This window comes from Antedon mediterranea, chromosome 1 (genome assembly GCF_964355755.1).
Source record: "Antedon mediterranea chromosome 1, ecAntMedi1.1, whole genome shotgun sequence".
Lineage (NCBI taxonomy): Eukaryota > Metazoa > Echinodermata > Crinoidea > Comatulida > Antedonidae > Antedon > Antedon mediterranea.
The window spans coordinates 35,696,400-35,718,417 of NC_092670.1; the positions used below are offsets into that span (position 1 = coordinate 35,696,400).

At 33.5% G+C, this 22,018-nt stretch overlaps 2 protein-coding genes across 3 annotated transcripts in view; one reads left to right on the plus strand and one right to left on the minus strand.

Moving 5' to 3' along the window:
* Positions 1-22,018, plus strand: part of LOC140046139 (sterol regulatory element-binding protein cleavage-activating protein-like) — a 70,061-nt gene that overhangs the window by 22,458 nt on the left and 25,585 nt on the right. The gene's annotated exons all lie outside the window — the stretch shown is intronic.
* Positions 125-20,993, minus strand: LOC140045621 (phosphatidylinositol 5-phosphate 4-kinase type-2 alpha-like). 2 transcript variants are annotated; one of them, XM_072090562.1, is made up of 10 exons: positions 20,729-20,993; positions 17,946-18,043; positions 12,749-12,845; positions 10,807-10,959; positions 10,318-10,503; positions 9,580-9,693; positions 8,792-9,038; positions 7,195-7,298; positions 6,132-6,224; positions 125-4,487 (listed from the first exon to the last, which is right to left on the minus strand). In XM_072090562.1, exons 1-9 carry the CDS (start codon positions 20,846-20,848, stop codon positions 6,144-6,146), a joined length of 1,200 nt encoding a protein of 399 aa, XP_071946663.1. In that variant the 5' UTR covers positions 20,849-20,993; the 3' UTR covers positions 125-4,487; positions 6,132-6,143. The 2 variants fall into 2 exon arrangements, with proteins under 2 accessions (XP_071946663.1, XP_071946658.1); XM_072090557.1 differs by having other exon boundaries at positions 125-6,224.

Here is a 22,018-nt window from a genome sequence, read left to right on the forward strand (position 1 = left end):
CACGGGACTAATAATAGCCTCTTGTTGATAATGATAATATAGTAGGCCATTCACAACATCAACTAAAACAATATTACAAAACGGATTTACATCTTACTTTATATTTTTTAATAATAGGCATCAATTTACAATGATTTTAATCATTTTCAATAATAATTCATTCAAAAATGCAAACGTTTACTACTTTCTAGCATAGGAGTAGTAAGCACATTTCTATATTTTCTGTAACCATGTTTCATAAGTATTATCTTGTAACACACAACATTGTCACAGTATGATAAACATGAAATAAACAAGTAGAAAATAATATATAACCAATGGAGTAATTTTGACAATAAATTGAATAAGTGTAAGACTATTAAGCATAGATAATACCTATAAATTAGTGGTAAAAATATTACAAATACTAGAATACAAATTATACACAAAAGTCTAAATTCAGTCATATAATAGTATTACTTAATAAGTGAATGTCTTTAATTTTCATAAGAATTCAATATTTAAAAAAACAAATATATGCATAATGCAAATAAAAATAATATCACAATAATATAATTTGTTAAAATAATACATTTAATGAAAATATATATTTAAATAAATAATATAATTTATTCAACTGAATAATTGTTCATAACAATTGAATTTATTCTAATACAATTATTATATTGTAGTACAGTGATTGGAATAGAAAAAACACAATACTGTACTAAGCAACATTATATCAACATAATAGAAATATAGCTTTCTATAATAACTACATCAAGAAAATCACTAAAATATGGTACGGATGCAGATTTTCCCTTTCCCTGCAATTCTGTTTATATCCTGTGCACTTAGTGAAATTGTATACACATGTGACCAACAACCCTGCCAATAATTCAATACTAACACACAAGAAAAACAATGTATAGAGGGATTAACTTCCTCCATCAATTGAGTCAATAAAAATAACATTATAATAATAATGGTTTTTTTTTTTTACCAAACCTGATAAAATGAGAGAAACAATGTACAGAAAACAACATAGGGTCGATTGTATTTGGAAAATAAGGTAATACTGTCAACATTATGTTTATCGCAAATAGTGTACACAACACATCGTGTGAAGGGTTTGGGAGCAAACGTCACGACACGTACGTACATGATTTGTTGTTGGTAGGAATGCATCATGACCTTTCCCATCATGCATTGTGCAATGACGTTCATCACGAAATCAGGCTATTTGCGACAAACCATATTCCCATAAATAAAAACTAAAAAACCTATTTCCAACTATTTCCTACTCTATAAAATGCCTTCTGGAAATTGTGTCTCGGATGAAAGTAGTATATCAACAGGCGACTGCATTATAACAAAAAAAATTAAGCACTTTCTATACGATTGAAAATATCAATTCATTTACATTGCACAGTTTTAGATAATCTTGTTGCTATTAATATTATGAGATAAACTACATAAAAAAAGAAGCGTTCTAAACATTTTATTATTAAGCTACTTATTTACCCTATCTTTGCTCCAATAACAAACTGTATATAATTGGTATAACATGTCCACAGATACAGTATCCATATTAAACAGTATTAAAACAAGTATTAAAGACCAGAAAGTTACCGTTTTTTTTATAACTATAAATTTTAAAAGCTTCTAAAATGTCATTTCCAGTCCGGTATTATGTTTCAGTTTTAGAGAGAAGGAAGCTCTATGGACTAAAAATAAAAAAGAGTACATCTCGACATAGGGAAGGTTTATGCGACAAGTTTACAGTGTGCGTCAACTGTTAGTGTACTTTAAACACACTCAGCTGAATGTATTTCGAACATTGTGCATTTTTATAAAAACTGTTTAGGTTGAGGTGAATCAGGAGAGTGGACCTTAGGATTAGCTTTGCACATGATCCTACTTAATTACAGACATAATCATAAAACATGTTAAATGTTGAGCTTTTCTTCTTCCCTAAAATATAATATAGTGTTGAGGAAGCTTTGATCAGACTAGAACTTCTATAATATATTATATAGTATAGGATAATAGGACATCCAGGGGTGGCCAAGCCAGGGATGATACATCCCTGGATTTGCCACCCCTGGATGGGTCATCCCTGGATGGGTCATCCCTGGATGGGTTGTCCCTGGCTGTGTCATCCCTGGCTGGGCCACACCTGGATAGGTCATCCCTGGATGGGTCGTCCCTGGCTGTGTCGTCCCTGGCTGGGTTATCCCTGGCTGAGTGGGTGGCTGGATCGCTCGCATCTGTTTCATCCTGTTCCTTTATAAACTCTACAAGATAACTACTTAGAAATTCACCAAGCATAACAGAACCTAATCATTAAAGCCTAATTATGTTATTTTAATTACAATTAACTAATGACTAAAGCATTAATGACATTTGAAGGCTGAAACAACTGTTCTAAAAATAATTCTGTAAGATTATTATGATGGTTTTAGTACAACTACAAGTAATTATTTCACTTGCTCATATAGTTAAATAACGTTTTTACTTTGAATAAAACAATGTTTTAGGTTAGATTATCTATTTTAGATGACAACTATTAAAATTTGCTGAAAAAAATAACTTTTAAATTTAAAAAGGATAGTATCAAATATTTAAAATAATATAAATTTATGTGATAGGTAAAACTAATCTTAATTGTACTGTTTTTGTCTATTGATTTTGTTAACTGCTTTCGGTTTGTTTATTTGTTTATATTATAACGCACAAACTTAATACCAAAATATATACTTTTTCAAAACTTTTAGTAGTATTTAGATGTATTTAGTATTTAGTGGTATATAAAATTGTTCAGACTGCTCTCAAATTTAAACAGTATTCAATATTATATATATTGATTTAAACTACAGAGGTTATATGATCAACTAGAGAGTCAAATCAATCAATGGCTCAAAATCCGAGTCGCCATGGAGAAGGATATGGCTACATCACATTGGTCAATCAGATATGCCAGTGTGAAGTCATATGCCCTATTCACTCATGGACAACCATGCTTCTATTACAGCGTGTTAAGCGTAAAGAGCATACAGATTGCCATTATCAATAGAGTTAATGTCTAAAAACTGTATTGTTTGTACAAATAAGAAGACCATTTTGAAAAGTCCCTGCACTCTCCACATGACTTTTCGTTGTTGCTTAGTTGACTCTAATTAATTTATTTAACCTCTTTGTTTTAAAACATACTACTGTATGACTGTTTAAGCACACAATATACAATCCTTTCACAAGGGTCATTTTGGATAAGAAGGTGTGTGGTCATAAGTGTATCTATATTCATAAAGCATTGCATTTATATTACAAGAACATTAATATTTTATCATAATGCATAACCAGAATATATAAATATGATAATGATATTCACAAATATTTTAGGATGAAAATCCAAGTATGGATATATAACACTACAGTGTGCTTTTTGGTGAATATAGCATAGTGTGAAGAACACCACACAAGAAGGTCTTTCAGCACAGCAAAGAACAAGAATATATTTGTACAAAATGGTTTTTAAAATACACATCTTTATATTTTTTTTATAAATAATTTGTATTATTAGAAATCTTTTTATTTCACAAGAGGAATGGATGAATGTACTTATTAAAACGTTGTGGATCATGTGACATACACACTCTATAAATGTATGAGTATTTATAAAAAAACGAAACAGTATGTACAGCAGCAAAGAATATGTCAAGATAACTATACTGTGATCTCCTATCCTGTAGTGTATGTCACAATTACTGTAGTAGTAGTAATGGAGATATTATTATTAATAATGTTATTTAGTCGTTTCCACAGGATTATATATTTTTTTTTTTTTTACATATTTGTTTAGTTAAGTTTGTGAATTTGTAACTTTTACTTAAGAACGCACCAATTGTCATTGATTGAGTGCCACCGATTTAAAGGTGTAAGTTCAAATAAATATATATGTATGAAAATGAGTAAGCATAAACCAAAACTTTTAGGTTGTAGACTTTCTTATACTTTACAATACAGTACATATAAACTTCATAACATTAACAATTGAACATTGTTATCGTTATGTTTATAAAAACCTTGTCCACATATATATTCCATGCGAACACAAATATACAAGTTTCAAATGGTATGGTAGTCAAAAAACATCATTAATGATGTCTGTAATTTACCTATCACATTTCCTAGCAAAACTTGAAGTTTTTACACACAATGAGACTTCCGTTTTGTATAGCATGTGCCCCATGTTTGTGTGAACTCTAGAATGTACACACATGGGGGAGCACACAATACAAAACACAGGTGTTGACAAAGTGTGTGTAAACTATCGAGTATTACTAAATGTAAACTTGTGTAATGTAAAATACAGTAGGTGTAACGGGTTATTCATAAGTAATGAATTGGGAGATGCTACTGTACTATCTTTTCGACTTTTTACAACATAAACACTTTCTTTAAGTCAACACTCATTCCATATGGATAACAGATACCAAGGAAGCACCCTATGGAAAAAAGTTTGGAAAAATAAAACTCACAATTTGATACAAAGTTCGCAAATTTGATCACTAAATGACAATCCGAAGCACATTACATATGTAATCATTTTTATGGAAACATGAATATTATCTCTAAAATCACATGATTTCATATTTTTTTGGTCTCACTTTTGTCTCCTGAAAAAAGGATAGAATAATGTAGAAAACTACATTGCATTGTAAAATTAATAAGGGTATATCTATCGTAATGCACATAAAAAAAACAATTTATTTGAAAACCTATCTACTTATTTTAGAGAAACAATTTATTGTGAAGATACACCAGCTCGTTATACGTCATATGCTGTCATTTCCATTGTAATGTGACCGTACAACAAATATTACTTCTGATGTTTGACAATTCATCACAGCAGTTGTAGAAATCCATTGAATGCTGATGTGTACTAAACTTGCTAGACCAAACAGGTCTCACCAATGACTGTTGGTTGGACCAAACACACCAGATGAAACCAGGTCACAATTGAGTGCTGTGCATACAAAAGTCACTGGACACAAGTTCTTCATTTAATGCTGGTGAGGACCAAACATCATTCATAACGTCTGAATGCTGGTGTGCAGTAAACTTTAACAGACCAGCATCTAGGTCTCCATTGAATGCTGGTGTGCAGTAAACTCACCAGAACAACCAGGTCTCCATTGAATGCTGGTGTGCAGTAAACTCAACAGAACAACCAGGCCTGCATTAAATGCTGTGCGTAAAAAAGTCACCAGACTAACATCCATAAGTTCTCCATTGAATGCTTGGGAGGACCAATCATCATCCACTGAATTTTGTGCATACAAAAGTCACTAGACCAGCATCCACAAGTTCTTCATTGAATGCTGGTAAGGACCAAACATCATTCATAACGTCTGAATGCTGGTGTGCAGTAAACTTTAACCGACCAACATCTAGGTCTCCATTGAATGCTGGTGTGCAGTAAACTCACCAGAACAACCAGGTCTCCATTGAATGCTGGTGTGCAGTAAACTCACCAGAACAACCAGGCCTGCATTGAATGCTGGTGTGCAGTAAACTCACCAGAACAACCAGGTCTCCATTGAATGCTGGCGTGCAGTAAACTCACCAGAACAACCAGGTCTCCAATGCTGATGAGTACCAAAATCCAGGTTTCCATTGAATGCTGGCGAATGCAGCCAAACTAATCTGGCCAACATCCAGAAGGTCTCCATTAAATACTGGTGTGTAAACTCACTTGACAAAGTAAAAGAATGATTCTATTGAGTGCTGATGTGTACCAACATTCACCAGATGTTGTCTTCATTAAACTGCAGTGTGTGATAAAAAAGAAGTATACTATTGAATGCTGTTGAATTCATCACTAAACTCCTTCAATTATATTTCTAAAAGAATAATTCTTGTAACAAATATTTGATCACCAATTAGTATCTGGTCCTTAACACTAAAGACATCATTTAATACTAGTTGTCCGCAAAGCTTTTAAAATGTCCAATCCACAGGATGTCCTGTTGAACACTGGTAGACGAAATCACATTGAGAGTCGCGCTAATAAATTTGACAATATATAAAGTGGTATATAGAAACATTGTTCGTTACTAACTGGCAAGTATTTAAACATAGTCTCTCACAGGTTTGTTGCGCTATTCAACTGCCTTTGAAATGAATTCTAAGAATCGCTTGGCATATTGTTCAGGTTTAACTGTTGAGATTTCCGCCCCGGCCTAAAAAGAAAGGATAGAATATTATATTTCAATACAGTTAACTTATTAACAATAAACGATAACAATTTTGCTCTCTCTTAAAACAAATTGGCTTAAATCTTGTATGTTCATAAGCACAAATTTTACTACCTTAAAATATTTTAATAACTTGCCCTGTACAAATTGGTCGCATATAATTTTAAAGGTACAGCAAAACCCCTATAAAGCTCTCTCTACACTATCAAAATAGTTTGAAAAAAAAAGTGTGACGTGCCCAAATATGGAGGTGATATACCTAAATATGGTAGTGATGACATCATGTTCATATATATGGGCACATCACATTTTTTTTGTCAAATAAAGTTTGATAGTGTAGACAGAGCTATAAAGAAGACACCTAACCCAACCAAATGTCCACTTAATATAATTAATAGGGGCTTGTAGTATTGTTAAAATATATATTAACCTTGTTCATTTCATGGCAAGTGTTCCTCGTAATAGGGGAAAGTCCCACAGAGGATATGCTTCCCCTTATCTTAACCACGGTCGCAATTTGAGAAATGTTAATTTGTTGGATGCCCCTTGTGTAAAACTAATCGTTGGAAATGCTTTACCATCCCTAACATTATTGATAGAATGAATGAAGCTTCTAAATCTAAAACTTTGTAGGTTTATAATATTAATAATAATTAACGAATTAGTGATTATCTCATGCTTTGGTTTATCTGGGTCTTTTGGCATTTTAAAGAATTTTAACGGCTTTTTAATGATCGGATTTATTGTGTACTTGTATATATTATATTGTTGTTAGAGTCTTTTAAATTTTTACTTTGTACGTTGTTTGAAGAATTATTCAGCCGTTGGCTGCCTTCTGTTTGTACTATGTATGTGTTTTTTATGAATAAAAATACCTATATATTCTAATGCTTGCCTCTTTGTGCTCATTTGTACACTCCATAAGTGTGAGATTCTATGCCTGTCTCCTACTTACCCCATGTTTTACAGTCTTGGCAGCCATTGCAGCTTTCTTGCGAGCACCCCAATGAGTTAAGATATCTATCAGTCCTAGAAAGTAGACTTCTTCTTTTGGTGAATCTGTCAATGGAAAAACATCATTTGTTAAAATAATAGTGAATTTTTTTGTAAAACTATATAGAGTAAATGTAAATATTCTCTACTTTTTATATTTCAATACAGTAGTCCCCTATCAACAGTGTCCCCAAATAGGGGGTGTACTCTAAATAAGTGTTGGACGTAATCCTTCCACAAACAGTAAAATGTCTCCATAAAGAATGAACTAATGTAGAAGTGTAAAAAAAAAATACAAATTTAGTGGGAGAAAACAAAATTCTGCAATGAAAAAAAACCTTACTGAATTTATGTGGACTTTTTGTTACATATTCGAAAATGATTAAAATTGTTGTAATGTGCATCTTGTGACAGCAAATACATTTGTCGATACAATACATTATATTTATTTTAATGCAAACAAAAAACCAAAATCACATTTGTACTTCTTTTACGCATCTCATATACATGCCATTAATTGCCATCAGCTTGGTTATAAATAGACTTAAAATTCAATAATGAAGGCAGCTAAAAACACATGCACAAAATCTCTTCATTAAACCCATTCACACTGGCTCATTAAACGCACCTTCCAATCATTATCTCTGGCAACGAAACAGCTTATGGGACTTACTAACCGAATTAAATTAGACCAGCTGAGTGACCATGGTGTTCTAATTAGCACACTGAATATTCATGAGATGAATGGCTAATGGACGAGCATGATGGATTGAAATAGAACAAATCAATTACCGTATCTACTAATTGATATTAAGGGAAGTATTTAGGTTAAGATTAACCATAGTGTAAATGCAATTTATACAAACTAATGGCAAAGAAGATGTTTACATCGTAGATCATTCTGTCTCTTTTAGATATTTATAAAGATAATGCATCTTGATCATGTAGCCCAAAGGAAGCTTAAAGTGACCTTCTGAATTCACAAGCACAATTATTTTTACACAGTATAATACATTATCCTATAAGAGGTAATATTTCTTGGAATTCATTTTGGTAAATTTCCAAATGAATACTGTAAAGTTGGAAAAAAGCATTTATAGAAATAAGCCTGTGGCTAGTGGTTTAACAGCTATGATCGCTTACTGCATAAAACCAGAGGCTATGGAGCTTAAGGGGCCCCAGAGCATGAGCAGCCAAATGCAATCACCCAGTATTGTGAAGGCCAATTTGTAGTGCTAAACAAGGGGCCTGTGGCAGGTGCATATCTACTGACAATGTGGGAGCAGAAAAACTGACATAATTTGCAAAAACTATGAAATATGGGTAGTGAGGTGATTTCCGCATTGATCATAATCAAAACAGTACTGTGTACGAGTAACTAGCGTTCCTGTGCTCAACAGAACATCCATTCATAGAAGCACTGATTAATAATGGGTATACGCATGACACAGTACTTTAATCAGTTCGGTTATCACCTTAGACATCCTTTTAGCTTTTATTCTTTCTTTTTTATTTTCTCATTTCAAACAGTTTAAATAATGTAGTAAAATAATAAATACCATCAGAAGCTCGAATAGCATATAGATCTTCACTAAGGTCACACTCTCCTGATGAGAGGAGAGCTGGAGACACATTCATGGGACTGTCAGGAGGGGTAAATGTTTCGCCACTTCCCGAGTCTTCATCCTCATGGAATCCATTCTTTTCTTCAGCTTCCAGCCTCTCGCGTTCCTCCTGCTCGGCTTTTGCCACATCATGGATGCCAGCTAATAAGCTGTAGTCCATTAATTTCAATTTGGCTAAGAACTTTTTGCAAAAAAAAGAATGTAAAACATTTATTATTACACAGACTAGTCAATAAATTTATAATTGTAATACTAATAGTTTGCAAACATTTTTTAAATAACGTTCCAAGTTCTTCTCAAATTTATTGGATATGTCTATCTCTAATTCTACTATCCTGTTTGGCCAATGAAGTGGTGACCTTTTATCCACAAGGCACCAAGAATATTAGTGGCGGATCAAGGATTTTGAAAAAGTGATGGGCACAGGGCCTAAAGATTAAGTGCTGAATTTTAATCTGATTTTCTATCTCTTGCATTCTATTTTTCAAAATTAAGGAGGCTCCCTTGAATCCGCCTATGAAAGTGGTGCTCGAAGGAGGACCATAACACTAGATTTTTTTTTTGGATCAAAAATCCCAGTTGCGACTTTTAACAAAACGTGACAAACTAGGTAGATGGTATTTGGAGGGAATCATATTAACAGAATTACAGGCAATAAACTGGCATTCATCATCAACTCAATTGGGAGATATTTTGTAGGTAAAATCATGTGCAATATTCACCTCTACATCGTGTTCCAATGTAGTGAGTAACTTCTGTTTGGCTTCAGCACCGACATATATTTTGTTGTTTTCTTTCAAGAAGTCTTGGTCCTTGAAAGTTGGAAAATCTTTAGCCTAAAAAAATAATAAAATAAGTCATTGTATTATTAAGTATTAACTGAAACGAAACAAAAATTGGAAACCCAACGTCAACAATTACCATTACACATCCTTTAATAATATAAATATCAAAATGTTGTAGTAAATGGAATGAACCTACACAAGACAAATGTTATTTAAGTGACATCTATACAAGGATTGTTATCATAACATATTTATTTGACTCATTATGTTGTGTATTAACGCACAGGGCAAAGGTCTTTGGTTTAGCACTCCTAAGGGGCCCTCCAACGCTGGGTAGTTGCATTGAACTCTTTATGATCTGGAGCTCATAGTTGTTATGCAACTGTGTATATACTGTGACCAAATGTTTTGTCAAAGATCTCCGACTACAGTTTTTTCCTATTAAAAAGCTATAGACATTGCCACTGTATAGCTCTGTCTGCACTATCAAACTGTATGTGACAACAAAATGTGATGTGCCCATATATGGACATGATGATGTCACATCACTACCATATTTGGGATTATCACTACCATATTTGGGCACATCACACTATATTTGTCAAATGAATTTGATAGTGTAGACAGAGCTATAGTCAAAGATAGGCAAACATATAGAAATTGACAGATACAAACCTTTTCTTTATCACTTGCTTGTCTGTCAACAGTTGACCCCTTGAGGTCATATTTCCGATGAATTGCCAAAGTACTACTGAAAACCCCCCTCATTATTATCATGTACGTTTCATTTCCATCAACTGTCAATCGATACATACCGAGGTATTGTGGTAAAAGCGTTTCACCGTGGATTTCTACAACATACTGAAAAATATTAAATCATAGCAACTATAACTGAATGCAACGTATCACTTTTATCTTTGTACGTCGTAACGCCTTCACGTGACGAAAAGAAATGATGACGGTGGTACGTTCCCACATGAGGGCGTGGTTGCGGACTAGACCATTAGGAGTATCCTAGGAACTAAAATTTTCCTCAGGGTGCCGGACCGATTCCGGGTAAGATGTGAAAGTAGCTTTAACTGCTAAGCCACTCAACTCGTCATTACTGTGGATCTAAAATTTATACAAGGATACACATAAATTTAACTTAACAACCTGTTTTACCTTATGGTAGGCTTTAAGCAGTTCATGCATGAGTCCAACCTCTTCGCTTGATATTGTTTTAATAACATATTTTTTGTCCGCGGACATCATGAACTTGGAACCACTTTTGCCAGAACTGTCATCGTACCCTGGTGCGGAGGATGTGAAAGAATTCTACAAAACAAGCAATCAAATACAGTTTTAAACAAATACAGTATAAATTTACAGTGTTAAATGTTCAACGTTGGGTCTGGTTAGAGCTTGGATGGGAGACCATCTGGATCGGGTGCTGTACAGTATATGGAGCTGGGTCCCATTAAGCATTTTACTCTTATGGCAGCCCCTGCATCTAGTATCTGCTTCTTTATTTCCTTATGACAAAATGAACAATCTGCCATACAGTACTAGAAATATGTGAACATGTGGAACAGTAATTAAGAAAATCTAATAGTGAAAAGCTGAACAAGGACTCTTGTGACTGATTGGCACTACTGTACCATTTCTGCTAAATACGTAGGACTATCATAATGTAAGTAAAGCTTGGTTGACACAACGCAAGGATATCGCAACACAAGTAAACATGGTGAATCATACACCGCGTTGGTATTTGTCTTGCATCCTAGTGAGATTATGGATAATATTTTAACTCATCTCACTCGAAAACATGGTACCATGTAGATCTGATAAGTTAACAATTTATAGAATATTTAAATTCTAAAGGTTAACACGATAGTTTGCACACACACAGAACGAGACAATGCACACAATTAATTTGATGTTACAATAAAATTAAATTATTGCACTGTTTAGTGTTACTGTTACATTTCTTGGAATTAACTAAATGTTAATTCCAAAAAAATGTGACAATTGGTGAAATTAAAAGGTTACTGTAATTAGTAAATATACTGTGATAATTCAAAACAAATAGGAAGTACTTTACAGTACTCTGGAAATGAATTCTATAATCATTTAAAATTAGAACAATCAAACTGAATATTGTAGATGAGAGACAGGTCCTTGTTGTGGGTGTATGCATGCCACAATGTGTTAAAGAAACACCTAAGTAACCTTGGATAATTGATATTTGACACCTCAAATTGTACAAAATTGAACTATGAAATTATGCAATTTATACAATATGTAGTGTATCACATATTTTAGATCAATGAAGTAGTGTACTATTTGGTTTTTGTAGTGGTAATTGAGGTTTTCATTTCTAGAAAAACAGGAAAGGATGGATAGTAATAATACAACTTCGGTGGCTACAGTATGACTGAAAAGGATTATTATACAGAAATTTTTTTTTTTGTTATCAAGATAAATATAGATAGACCATTGTGTATGCATGGAGGTACTTCCATCATGTATGGATGATATAAAATTATAAGGAAACCTATAGTCTAGAGCCTAGTACTAGTAGCACAGTAGTACTCCAAACTCTCTCAAAAGGTCTAAAGGGTACTCAAATTATTTTTAGTAACTAGTACTAAAAACACAGTAGGCCTAAAACCAGAATTTCTGGAAAAGCAGACATATTACTTAGGTCAGCCCAGAGAGTAAGCACTACAGTATCATTATAAATGATTAAACTGGCCAACTATCTCAATAAAAGTGAATTTTCACTTATGCCATTTTCACATCTGCATAGTAAAAACAATTTTGTGAAGAATCTCAGACAAGCACACTGATGAGAGGCCTGTTTTTTTTCCCTAAAATGTTTCGAGTTCTCACTGTGCGCACATGTATATTGCCCTGGTATTAAATCATAGTAATTAAATCAAATAGCGCACAACTACACTTTCCTTCCAGGATTTCTGATGGTTCGCGTGTACATGTATGAAAATGTGTAATAAATCACAGGAGATCAAATCTGGTTTATACAAGTTGTTACAATTTATGCAGGAAAAGGATTAGTGAAATCAACAAAAAATAATATCTTAAAAAAATTACAATTGGTACTCACAAGGAAGTCTACATCACTAATATTGAATCTTTCTCGAAGGTTCCTGAAGACCAATGGGCAGTATTCTTTAACTTTAAAATGGCTTGGTAAATTTTCCCTGCAAAAAAGGAAAAAATTTAATAAAATAAAATTCATATATTACTACTGTATTATCAAAATTATATAGAGAAAAAAATATCCATCTATATTAAAATTAATAGTTAATGTTAAATCTGTTTGGCCTTGACAATGACAATCCTATGAAGAACTTGATAACTGATATAGATCATCATTATAATAAACATTTATTTCCAAATAATGGTGGAGTCACCAAGAAAGCAAATGCTTGTGTCAAGGACGCCATAACAAAACAGACAAACGGAAACAAAAAATATATATTATAAAAAAGATAGATAATTATCTTTATTCATCAATAGCAAATTGTAGCAAACAAAAATAGCTTTTGCTAATCAATTATAATTTACTATGGCTGGCACAGAATCTTCATTTCTTGTTTTAAACAGAGAACCATCTGTAGTAATTAATATTCAATTCAAAGAGCATCGAATGTACAGAAAATGTTAATTGGGTCAAGGGCAAATAACAAAACAATGGTTTTTTTTATGAATTTTTGTAATTATTCATTTACAGTATTTATTATTTTCTTTAAAAAAATATAAAATATACCAGTAAAAAGCACTTTGACACGGTGTTCAAGAAAGTGTAACATTTCTAAAGCTCTGTCTATACTACAGTCAAGACAAAAACATGTGATGTGCCCTTATATGGACATGATGATGTCATTATCACTACCATATTTGGGCATATTACCACCATATTTGGGACAGTTTGATAGTGTAGACAAAGCTTTAAATTAATACAGCATACAGTAATGTATGCGATGTGCCCTTATATGGACATGATGTCATAACACTACCATATTTGGGCATATTACATTTACCACCATATTTGGGACAGTTTGATCATGGAGGTAAAAAATAAATTGAATATTTTTTACCTTCATGGTTTGATAGTATAGACAGAGCTTTAAATACAGCATACAGTCTGTAGGTCAGCAATAATTAATATGCCATCAAAGTGAAACCGTTTCTTTACATTAAGTCTGTACTAAATTCAAATGTTTTGCAATGCCGATTAAATATTAGATATATAAGATATTAAATCAGATTAATTTTTATCTTAAGCATAATATTAATAATGTTTGTTTAGTTGGCCTTCAATGTGAGTCAACAACTACTGTACAAGTACTGAGTAAATAAAATGAGATTGTTTTTTAAAACCATTCACATGGTTTTCTATTAAAATTATGTCTGACCACACTATGACTTAATAACTACAGTATGTATTAACAATTAGCAATCATTAAATGTGGTAGATTACTTTACTTTACTTTGACTCATTAGCTTAATGTGACTGTGAGTCATCATAAACAACAAGTTTATTTATCTCAAGTAGTGTGCACTTTCTGAGTGCGTTTTACGAATATGGAAGTTCGGGGGGGGGGGGGGGGGGGCTGTCCCCAGATAACTCTGTCATTAATCATTCCTTAACATGTTTTTAATTTATGTCTGTATCTTGGTGTTCTACCAGGGCTTCGAAGGTCAGAGTTCACAAATTTGCACAGTACACACAGGTTCAGACTGTGTACTGAATTGAAGTAATAAAAGGGTTTTCGTATCTAAGCCCTCCCTCTGAAGAGCATTGGCTAGTGTTGGTTTATCCAGGTAAGCTAGGCACGAAATAGATCATGCTACCTTTATAGGCTTATTGCTATCCGATGGCGTTCGATTTTCAAACATTTGATTAGATTCAAAGTTCACATGGTGGCAGTAGATTGTTACGGGTAAGAGTATTTAAATATTTTTGTAAACACATTACTGTATATTCTTTAAAATTACCAGTACTTTCATAGTAGTTATCTATTTGCATTGCAGAATATACTGTAATATAGGATTACAGCACTACAGTTATTTACCTCCGCCAAGGAGGTATATGTAATCGGTAGCGTGTGTTTGTTTGTTTGTTTGTTAGCAGGATTACTCAAAAAGTAATTACAAGATCTTTACCAAAATGAATAGACAGATATATATGTGGTCAAGGACCATTCCATTAAATTTTGGGAACCATTTGGGACCACAGTCCCAATTCTGGACCACTTTTTATTATACTTTTTCAGACCTGCTAGCGTTAAACGATAGGACAGAATTTTTCAAAAGCCGGCGAGCAGTCTTAAAGTAACAAGTAACTGAAATTGCATTTTCTCGAGAACTACTTGTCCAAAAAACTTCATTTTTTAACAAGAGGCAAGAGTTATAATTTGTGATTTGTAATTTTAAAACATAATTTGATTTAATGTGCACGTTTTTTGATGCGAGTAGTTTAAAAAACCTATTTCTTTTCAAATTCACTCGTTTGATTTTCGCGTTGCTGTTCTATTGTTAGTCAACTGAAGCTATTGTTAATTGAAAGGCTTGTTACATAACCATTACACCAAACTCGCATACACATGCTTGTAATGAAATTAACCTAAATCACAAACAGCATTAAGACACACACAAATATATATATTGTTTTTACTGGAGAAATCTTATGTAGGAGAATTTTACAGTAGGCGGAGTGGCTTTCTAGTTACTTGTAAAATGTCAATAATTCTCAGAATTCATAAACAGAATTTAACTTTCAAAGAAAAACTATATTTAGAACAATTCATTACTTAATAATTATAAAATAAAGATTTAAGTTCTTCGTGGTAAATGTACTTTCGAATAGAAATTTCCATACATCTTGATTTTTAACTAACTGTATAACTGTAAAACTATTATTGTGCTACATACAGTATTCCTGGTTATATTGTTTTAATAGAACTGAGGGACCAATGGGCAGTATTCTTTAACTTTAAAATGGCTTGGTAAAACTGGGCGGAACTTTGGAAAATGTTAATACATTAAATGTCCAATAATGAGATGTACAGTAATCCTAATTTTGAATGGATACAGTAGCTTTTTAGTTTTTTTTAGGCTGACTGAAGTGAATATTAATAGAAGAAAAATATTTTGAACATTTAATGATATCATCATCAAATATAGTTATTTGTTAAATGATTTTAAATAGACCAGAAATGTGATTAACTGCCTTTTAAAAATGGATACATATTTCATTAACTAAAAGTACTCTGTATTCTGCCATAACCATTGCTGCAGAATCTGACATTAACAACACCCTAGAGGGTTCAACTGTATCCAACTGTGCATTGCCTCACTTGTAATCATAGATTTAATATATTAAATTTAAAATAGCTTAAAGCCCCATTCCCTACGTTTTTTAGATCTAATTTAAGATCACAAACTATATTTAATGTAAAAATAATACTATATGGTCCTATTGCGATAACTTTTTTCGTCTTTAAACGGTTAAAAATGTGAAAAATAAGTCGATTCTAATAATTATAGCGGCCCGCTATAAATCCCAAAATGCATTGCGCGCGGATTGATATTTTTGTTTTTCTTCTGTAATTCACCCACTTTTCGATCGATCGTGAGGCCAAAACAAATGGAAGAGTCCTAACTTTTCAGCGAAAATACCGGGTTTTCCCCAATTTGTATCAACGGAGTCTGGCAAAAATAGAAAGACAATTAATGCAGCAACCATACAACGTCAGGCTAGGTATATAGCTCGCGTACGATGTTCGTACGTTACCGATGTTTACCAGCTAGGCCTACAAAACTAAGCCTAGCTAGGCTAGGCCTAAGACCGTCCACTAGAGGTCGATCGCCGCGAGCTACTTAGGTAGTGCATTGTTTCTCACTTTTTATCATAATTTACCATAAAACGTACATTTAAGACAAGGAATGACATGGTTTAATGTTTTTAAAGTGATATATATGTATTATTTTCCAAAAAACGTCCAAAATTGCAGGGAAGGGGTCTTTAAAGGCTGCTACACACTAGGACGACAATGATCAACATAATTAGATAAACATACATTTTTCTTGCATAAAACAAAAGAAATTAGAAAGGTTTTCATGCTAGAACTATAGGAACACAATGGTGTCTTTGATAAAAAATAATATTTTTTCAAATCCAATCAAATGACGTCATGATCAATAAAGAACAACAACACTGTTCTATCGTCACTATGGGCTAGTTTATAATTTCCTAAAAAAGCCTTTAAATAATTAATAGCCTGTAATGTTATTATTTTCAGGGAAATACAATTGCAAGTTTGAGCACTATATATATAGATAGTAAACTATCCTCTTGAAAAATAGAAATATTTAAAAACAATTATTATTTTTAGACTGTCTAATTTTAGGTCCATGGATTAAACCTGTACGCAGATGTGTACCCATCCGTAATTAAGCTCATTTGCATATATTGATCAATAACCTTGAGTTATATATAGTTAAAACAATTACTGTACAGTTAAATAATCTATTACTGTATGTTTTACAAAATATATACAGTAATTGGTTCATGCACCAATTACAGTATGAGCACTAAATAAAGAGCACAGAAATTATTAACATTGGAACCAAGGCAAATGGTACAGGGGGTATAGGTTGAAATATTCCAATCCTCTGGAATTATTCAGTCACTCCCTCACCCCACTTAGAGTAAAAAAGCACTTTAGGTAAAAACATCTTTCCAAAGTGTGTCTACTACTGTATCCTCCACCCTCTGACTTCTAAATCCACCTACAGTATGGCTCTCTGATCTCAGAAACCACCCATGGCCTTCCAAATCTCATGTCCACAAGTGATTGGCTCTAAATGTTATCATAATAATAACATTTAAAGCAAATACCTTAATCCAGTTTGAAGTAACAACCAATTGTCTGGAGCGATGAATGGAGATGCTCTTGTAATTAAAAAAGTATAATTACTTACAGCATTATTATTACACAAACCTACAGTACAGTGGTGTTAGTAGTCTATGAGTGCCACTTACCTGGATAAACCAACAATTGTCTTTCTCCTCAAAGATTATAACTCGAATAGTTTTCACTGAACTCCCCTCTCCATAAATGGTATAGTCCATGAACTATGCCCTCAAGTGTGAGCCTCCCACAAGCAACCATATATAACTCAATGAAAACTTCTACTTTTCGATATATACAGGTATTTCGCTCTTTGAGGAGAAAGGCTATTGTTGGTTTATCCAGGTAGGCTAGGCACGAAATAAACTAAGCAGTACTTACTTGTTGAATAGATGATTGTCAACTTTGACCTTACTGTATGCTTTGAAATCATCCGACATCAACATAACTGGAATGTTTATGTGATTCAATTCATTGATCTATATCAGAAAGGAAAAAAAAACAGTTTCTACTTTGAATCTATATATCCCTATTTAAATAACTCTCTATTCTACTAGACATTTGTGTCGATTTTGTGGTGGGCGGGTAACTACTGTAAATTTAAGATAGTCCTAGGAAATCAAGTGTACTCTACCACATACAGGGTACTTAAGAGAGTTGATCGTCATAGGATCGTGGTACAGTATTATTGACTTAAATTCAAATTGTGCACCGCAAGTTGTTTCTAATTTGAATCCCTGCATAGAGATAAATATCTTTATGATCTCTGTAACTTTAAAACACTGTACTTTCTATTCTTCTAGACACGTGTATTTTGTGATGGGTGGGTAACTACTGTAAATTTAAGATGGTCTTAGGTAAAAAAACAAGTATACTCAAAAGAGTAGGATCGTGGCAAAGTATTTATTGACTGTAATTCAAATTTTGTACCGCAAGTGGATGTAGCTATTTTGATCATTCATAAATGTACAGTACTGTATGTGATTGTATTTATAAAGTTTATAATATTATAATTTACTGTTAGTGGCGGTTTTCTGGATGTTGAATGTCACCAACAATAAATAGGTAAAAACCTTGAAGGTACCATAGAAAATATTAGTGACTTCACAACCCTCAACCCATCACTTCTACAGTACATACTGTACTATATAAAATACCATTGACATTGGTGTCGACGATGCATAAAGTCAAAATGGCACTTGTAATTGGCACACAGGAAACGGCCTATAGTATAACAACCCTTCAACCAGGAAGCCTTAAACAGCTTATGAAGTCATTTACTAGCAAAACCACTGACAGCCTATTATACATTGGGGACTATGATAATTGTGGTGTTGTGGAAGCTAATGATCTGCATGTCAAAACTATAGAACCGAATGTAAATTAATCATTTTAGCGTTTATTGCTTAGTGTTGATTATATTTAGTCAAAATTATGTTCATTACTGTTGGTCCTCGAATTTGTACGAATTACCAAATGAGGAAAATGTTGAATTGTTATGTAACAGTAGTATGGTATTAGTACAATAATTTTCCCATTTACTAATAATGGGCAAATAATAATAAGGCTGGGACGTCCCATCGAAAGCGATTGAGTTTACTGTTGGAGTCCCCCGGGTCTTGCATGTGTGATGAATGTGTTATTGTTTGTTTTGTAAAATCCGGAATAAATTGAATTGAATTTTCACTGTATGCTACAGTTATTAAAATGGCTAAGCAGTTCCCACCTTGCTAGACGTTTTACAAATATGTTAGTTTAGAATTTGTACATTGTTTGGCAAACACCACAGACTCTCAACAAAATGATTGTTTGTGCGGGCTTAACACCACTCAGTTGCGCATCACAACTCCCACTGCAAAATACAGTTAAAAGTTAGATGAAAAATATTCAATGTTTTGCCAAGTATGTTGCATAGCTTGTTGTCCGACAGTCGACCATAGAAAACTTTACATTCGGGGAACATGCTAAAGTTTGGTTGCCACTAATTGGAAACAATGCATGGACGCAATGCATGGACGTAATGCATGGACTTAGACGCAATGCATGGACGCAATGCATGGACGCAATGCATGGACGTAGACGTAATGCATGGACGTAGACGTAATGCATGGACGTAGACGTAATGCATGGACGTAGACGTAATGCATGGACGTAGACGTAATGCATGGACGTAGACGTAATGCATGGACGTAGACGTAATGCATGGACGTAGACGTAATGCATGGACGTAGACGTAATGCATGGACGTAGACGTAATGCATGGACGTAGACGTAATGCATGGACGTAGACGTAATGCATGGACGTAGACGTAATGCATGGACGTAGACGTAATGCATGGACGTAGACGTAATGCATGGACGTAGACGTAATGCATGGACGTAGACGTAATGCATGGACGTAGACGTAATGCATGGACGTAGACGTAATGCATGGACGTAGACGTAATGCATGGACGTAGACGTAATGCATGGACGTAGACGTAATGCATGGACGTAGACGTAATGCATGGACGTAGACGTAATGCATGGACGTGGACGTAGACGTAATGCATGGACGTGGACGTAGACGCAACGCAAGTGAGTTGACCAATCACAAGCGACAGTTTAGATGGTTTATCACATTGTGATTGGTCAGTGCACGGCTTCGTCCTTGCGTTGAGTCAAAGCGGGAATATAAATTAAAATAAGAAATTATATGTACTGTACAGCCGACCTGACAGAGCCTTTGTAATAGCACTTCTTACTAGTAGGCCTAGTAGAGTACAGGTAGTTAGTAGGACTTAACAGAAGTCTAAAAAAAGTAGCTTTAGTTTACACTAGCCTAGCCTAGAGCATGTATAGTTAGGCCCAGTCTAGCCTAGGCCTAGTTTTTAACTAGAAAATTTGTTCCTTACAATACATATCACCTCAACAAAAATCTTTCGTTGACAGCCGTAAACAATTAAATGTTGATTTACATATACTAAATAGGCCTAGGCCTATTGCAAAATATGAAAGAAGTAGGCCTATCTATGCCGATGGTACTGTGGGATATTTGAATTTGCTGTTAGGTCATGAGTGAGCCACTACCTCATAGCCTTGACTACACCCTTCATACTGCAAACCCATTAATATTTAGGCCTAGAACCTAGGCCTACTATCTTGCCGTGATCACACCAACTTACCGAATGGTTTATGCCCCACATCAAAACAGACAGCAGAGGATCGCTTGCTCGGAAGAGCTTAACTTTCTGCGACACAGCTTTGATGTGCTTTTTCTTCATATTTTTCAATCCCTGCGACATGGCGCAGATCTTTTTGTTGTTCACACAGTATTATGAAATTTAAAAACACGCGAAATGGCAAATTTGCAACAGGCAAACCCAGCCTTGTTTGTTTTGTTTTTCCAACTGTAGTGTTAGGCCTACACCCTTCTTTCCAATCACAAGATGGCAGCGTCCGTGTGTACTGCTGATGAGACTTTCGAACAGCATTAGAAAATAAAATACTGTGTACAAAATTACAATACCCACAATACTGGTAATTGAATGCTGCCATCACCGTCACAAGATTAAGTTTATTTCCAGAATATAATGTTTCGAGAACTAATATTTAATGTAATAATAATGTAATTTTAATCTCTTTTTTTTTCATTAAATTACATTAAAAAAAAACAATATTTTCCATAATAAACACGGTTTAAAAATCAATGTACTAGAGATGGATACTGGTAAGAAGAGAGATGAACTACCGTAGCTGTCACATTCACATAAAGTTTATATGGAGGAATTTAGTCTTAAATAAGTTTGGATATGTCCCGTGACTAAGTAAACGGCTCCCTGACCTTGTATAGCCTTGAAAATGTAGGCTGTGATGAAAAATATTGGATTTCTAAAAAAGGAAAATAAAAAAACCAAAAACTTTTGTGCATTAGAACCCATATCAGATGTGACCAGTAATTGGACTGGGGACGGGGGAGGGGGAGGGGTTGTGTGGGTAGGGTTCAACATCTGAACAATGTATAGATACTTTGAAACAGCTTTAAAACAACATTGTAATCAAATTCAAAATTGAATTATATTAATTAATGTTAAAGTATTTTGGTAACAAGTTTAGCTAATTAATAAGCTCTTTTGTAAACTTTCATTGTGATTACCACCAACACGAAACATTTAAAAAACTTTATTTAAATGTTATTTTTAAATTGTTTTCTTCACTAATCACTTAATAACCATGATTATGATAATTTTTTTAAGTAATTCTAGATCAATTATTAAATAATGAACTGTTATATAGGCCTATATTGAGAGTTAATTTAACTAAATCAAATGTTGAAATGGGCACCAGGAATTAAAGCAGGAGAACGTACTAAATTTTCATTATAAAAAGAAGATAACAAAAACATTATATTGCTAATTGGCCGACACTTTTTGTACAATTTATTTTCGGTTCAATTTTTGAATACCTACATTGTC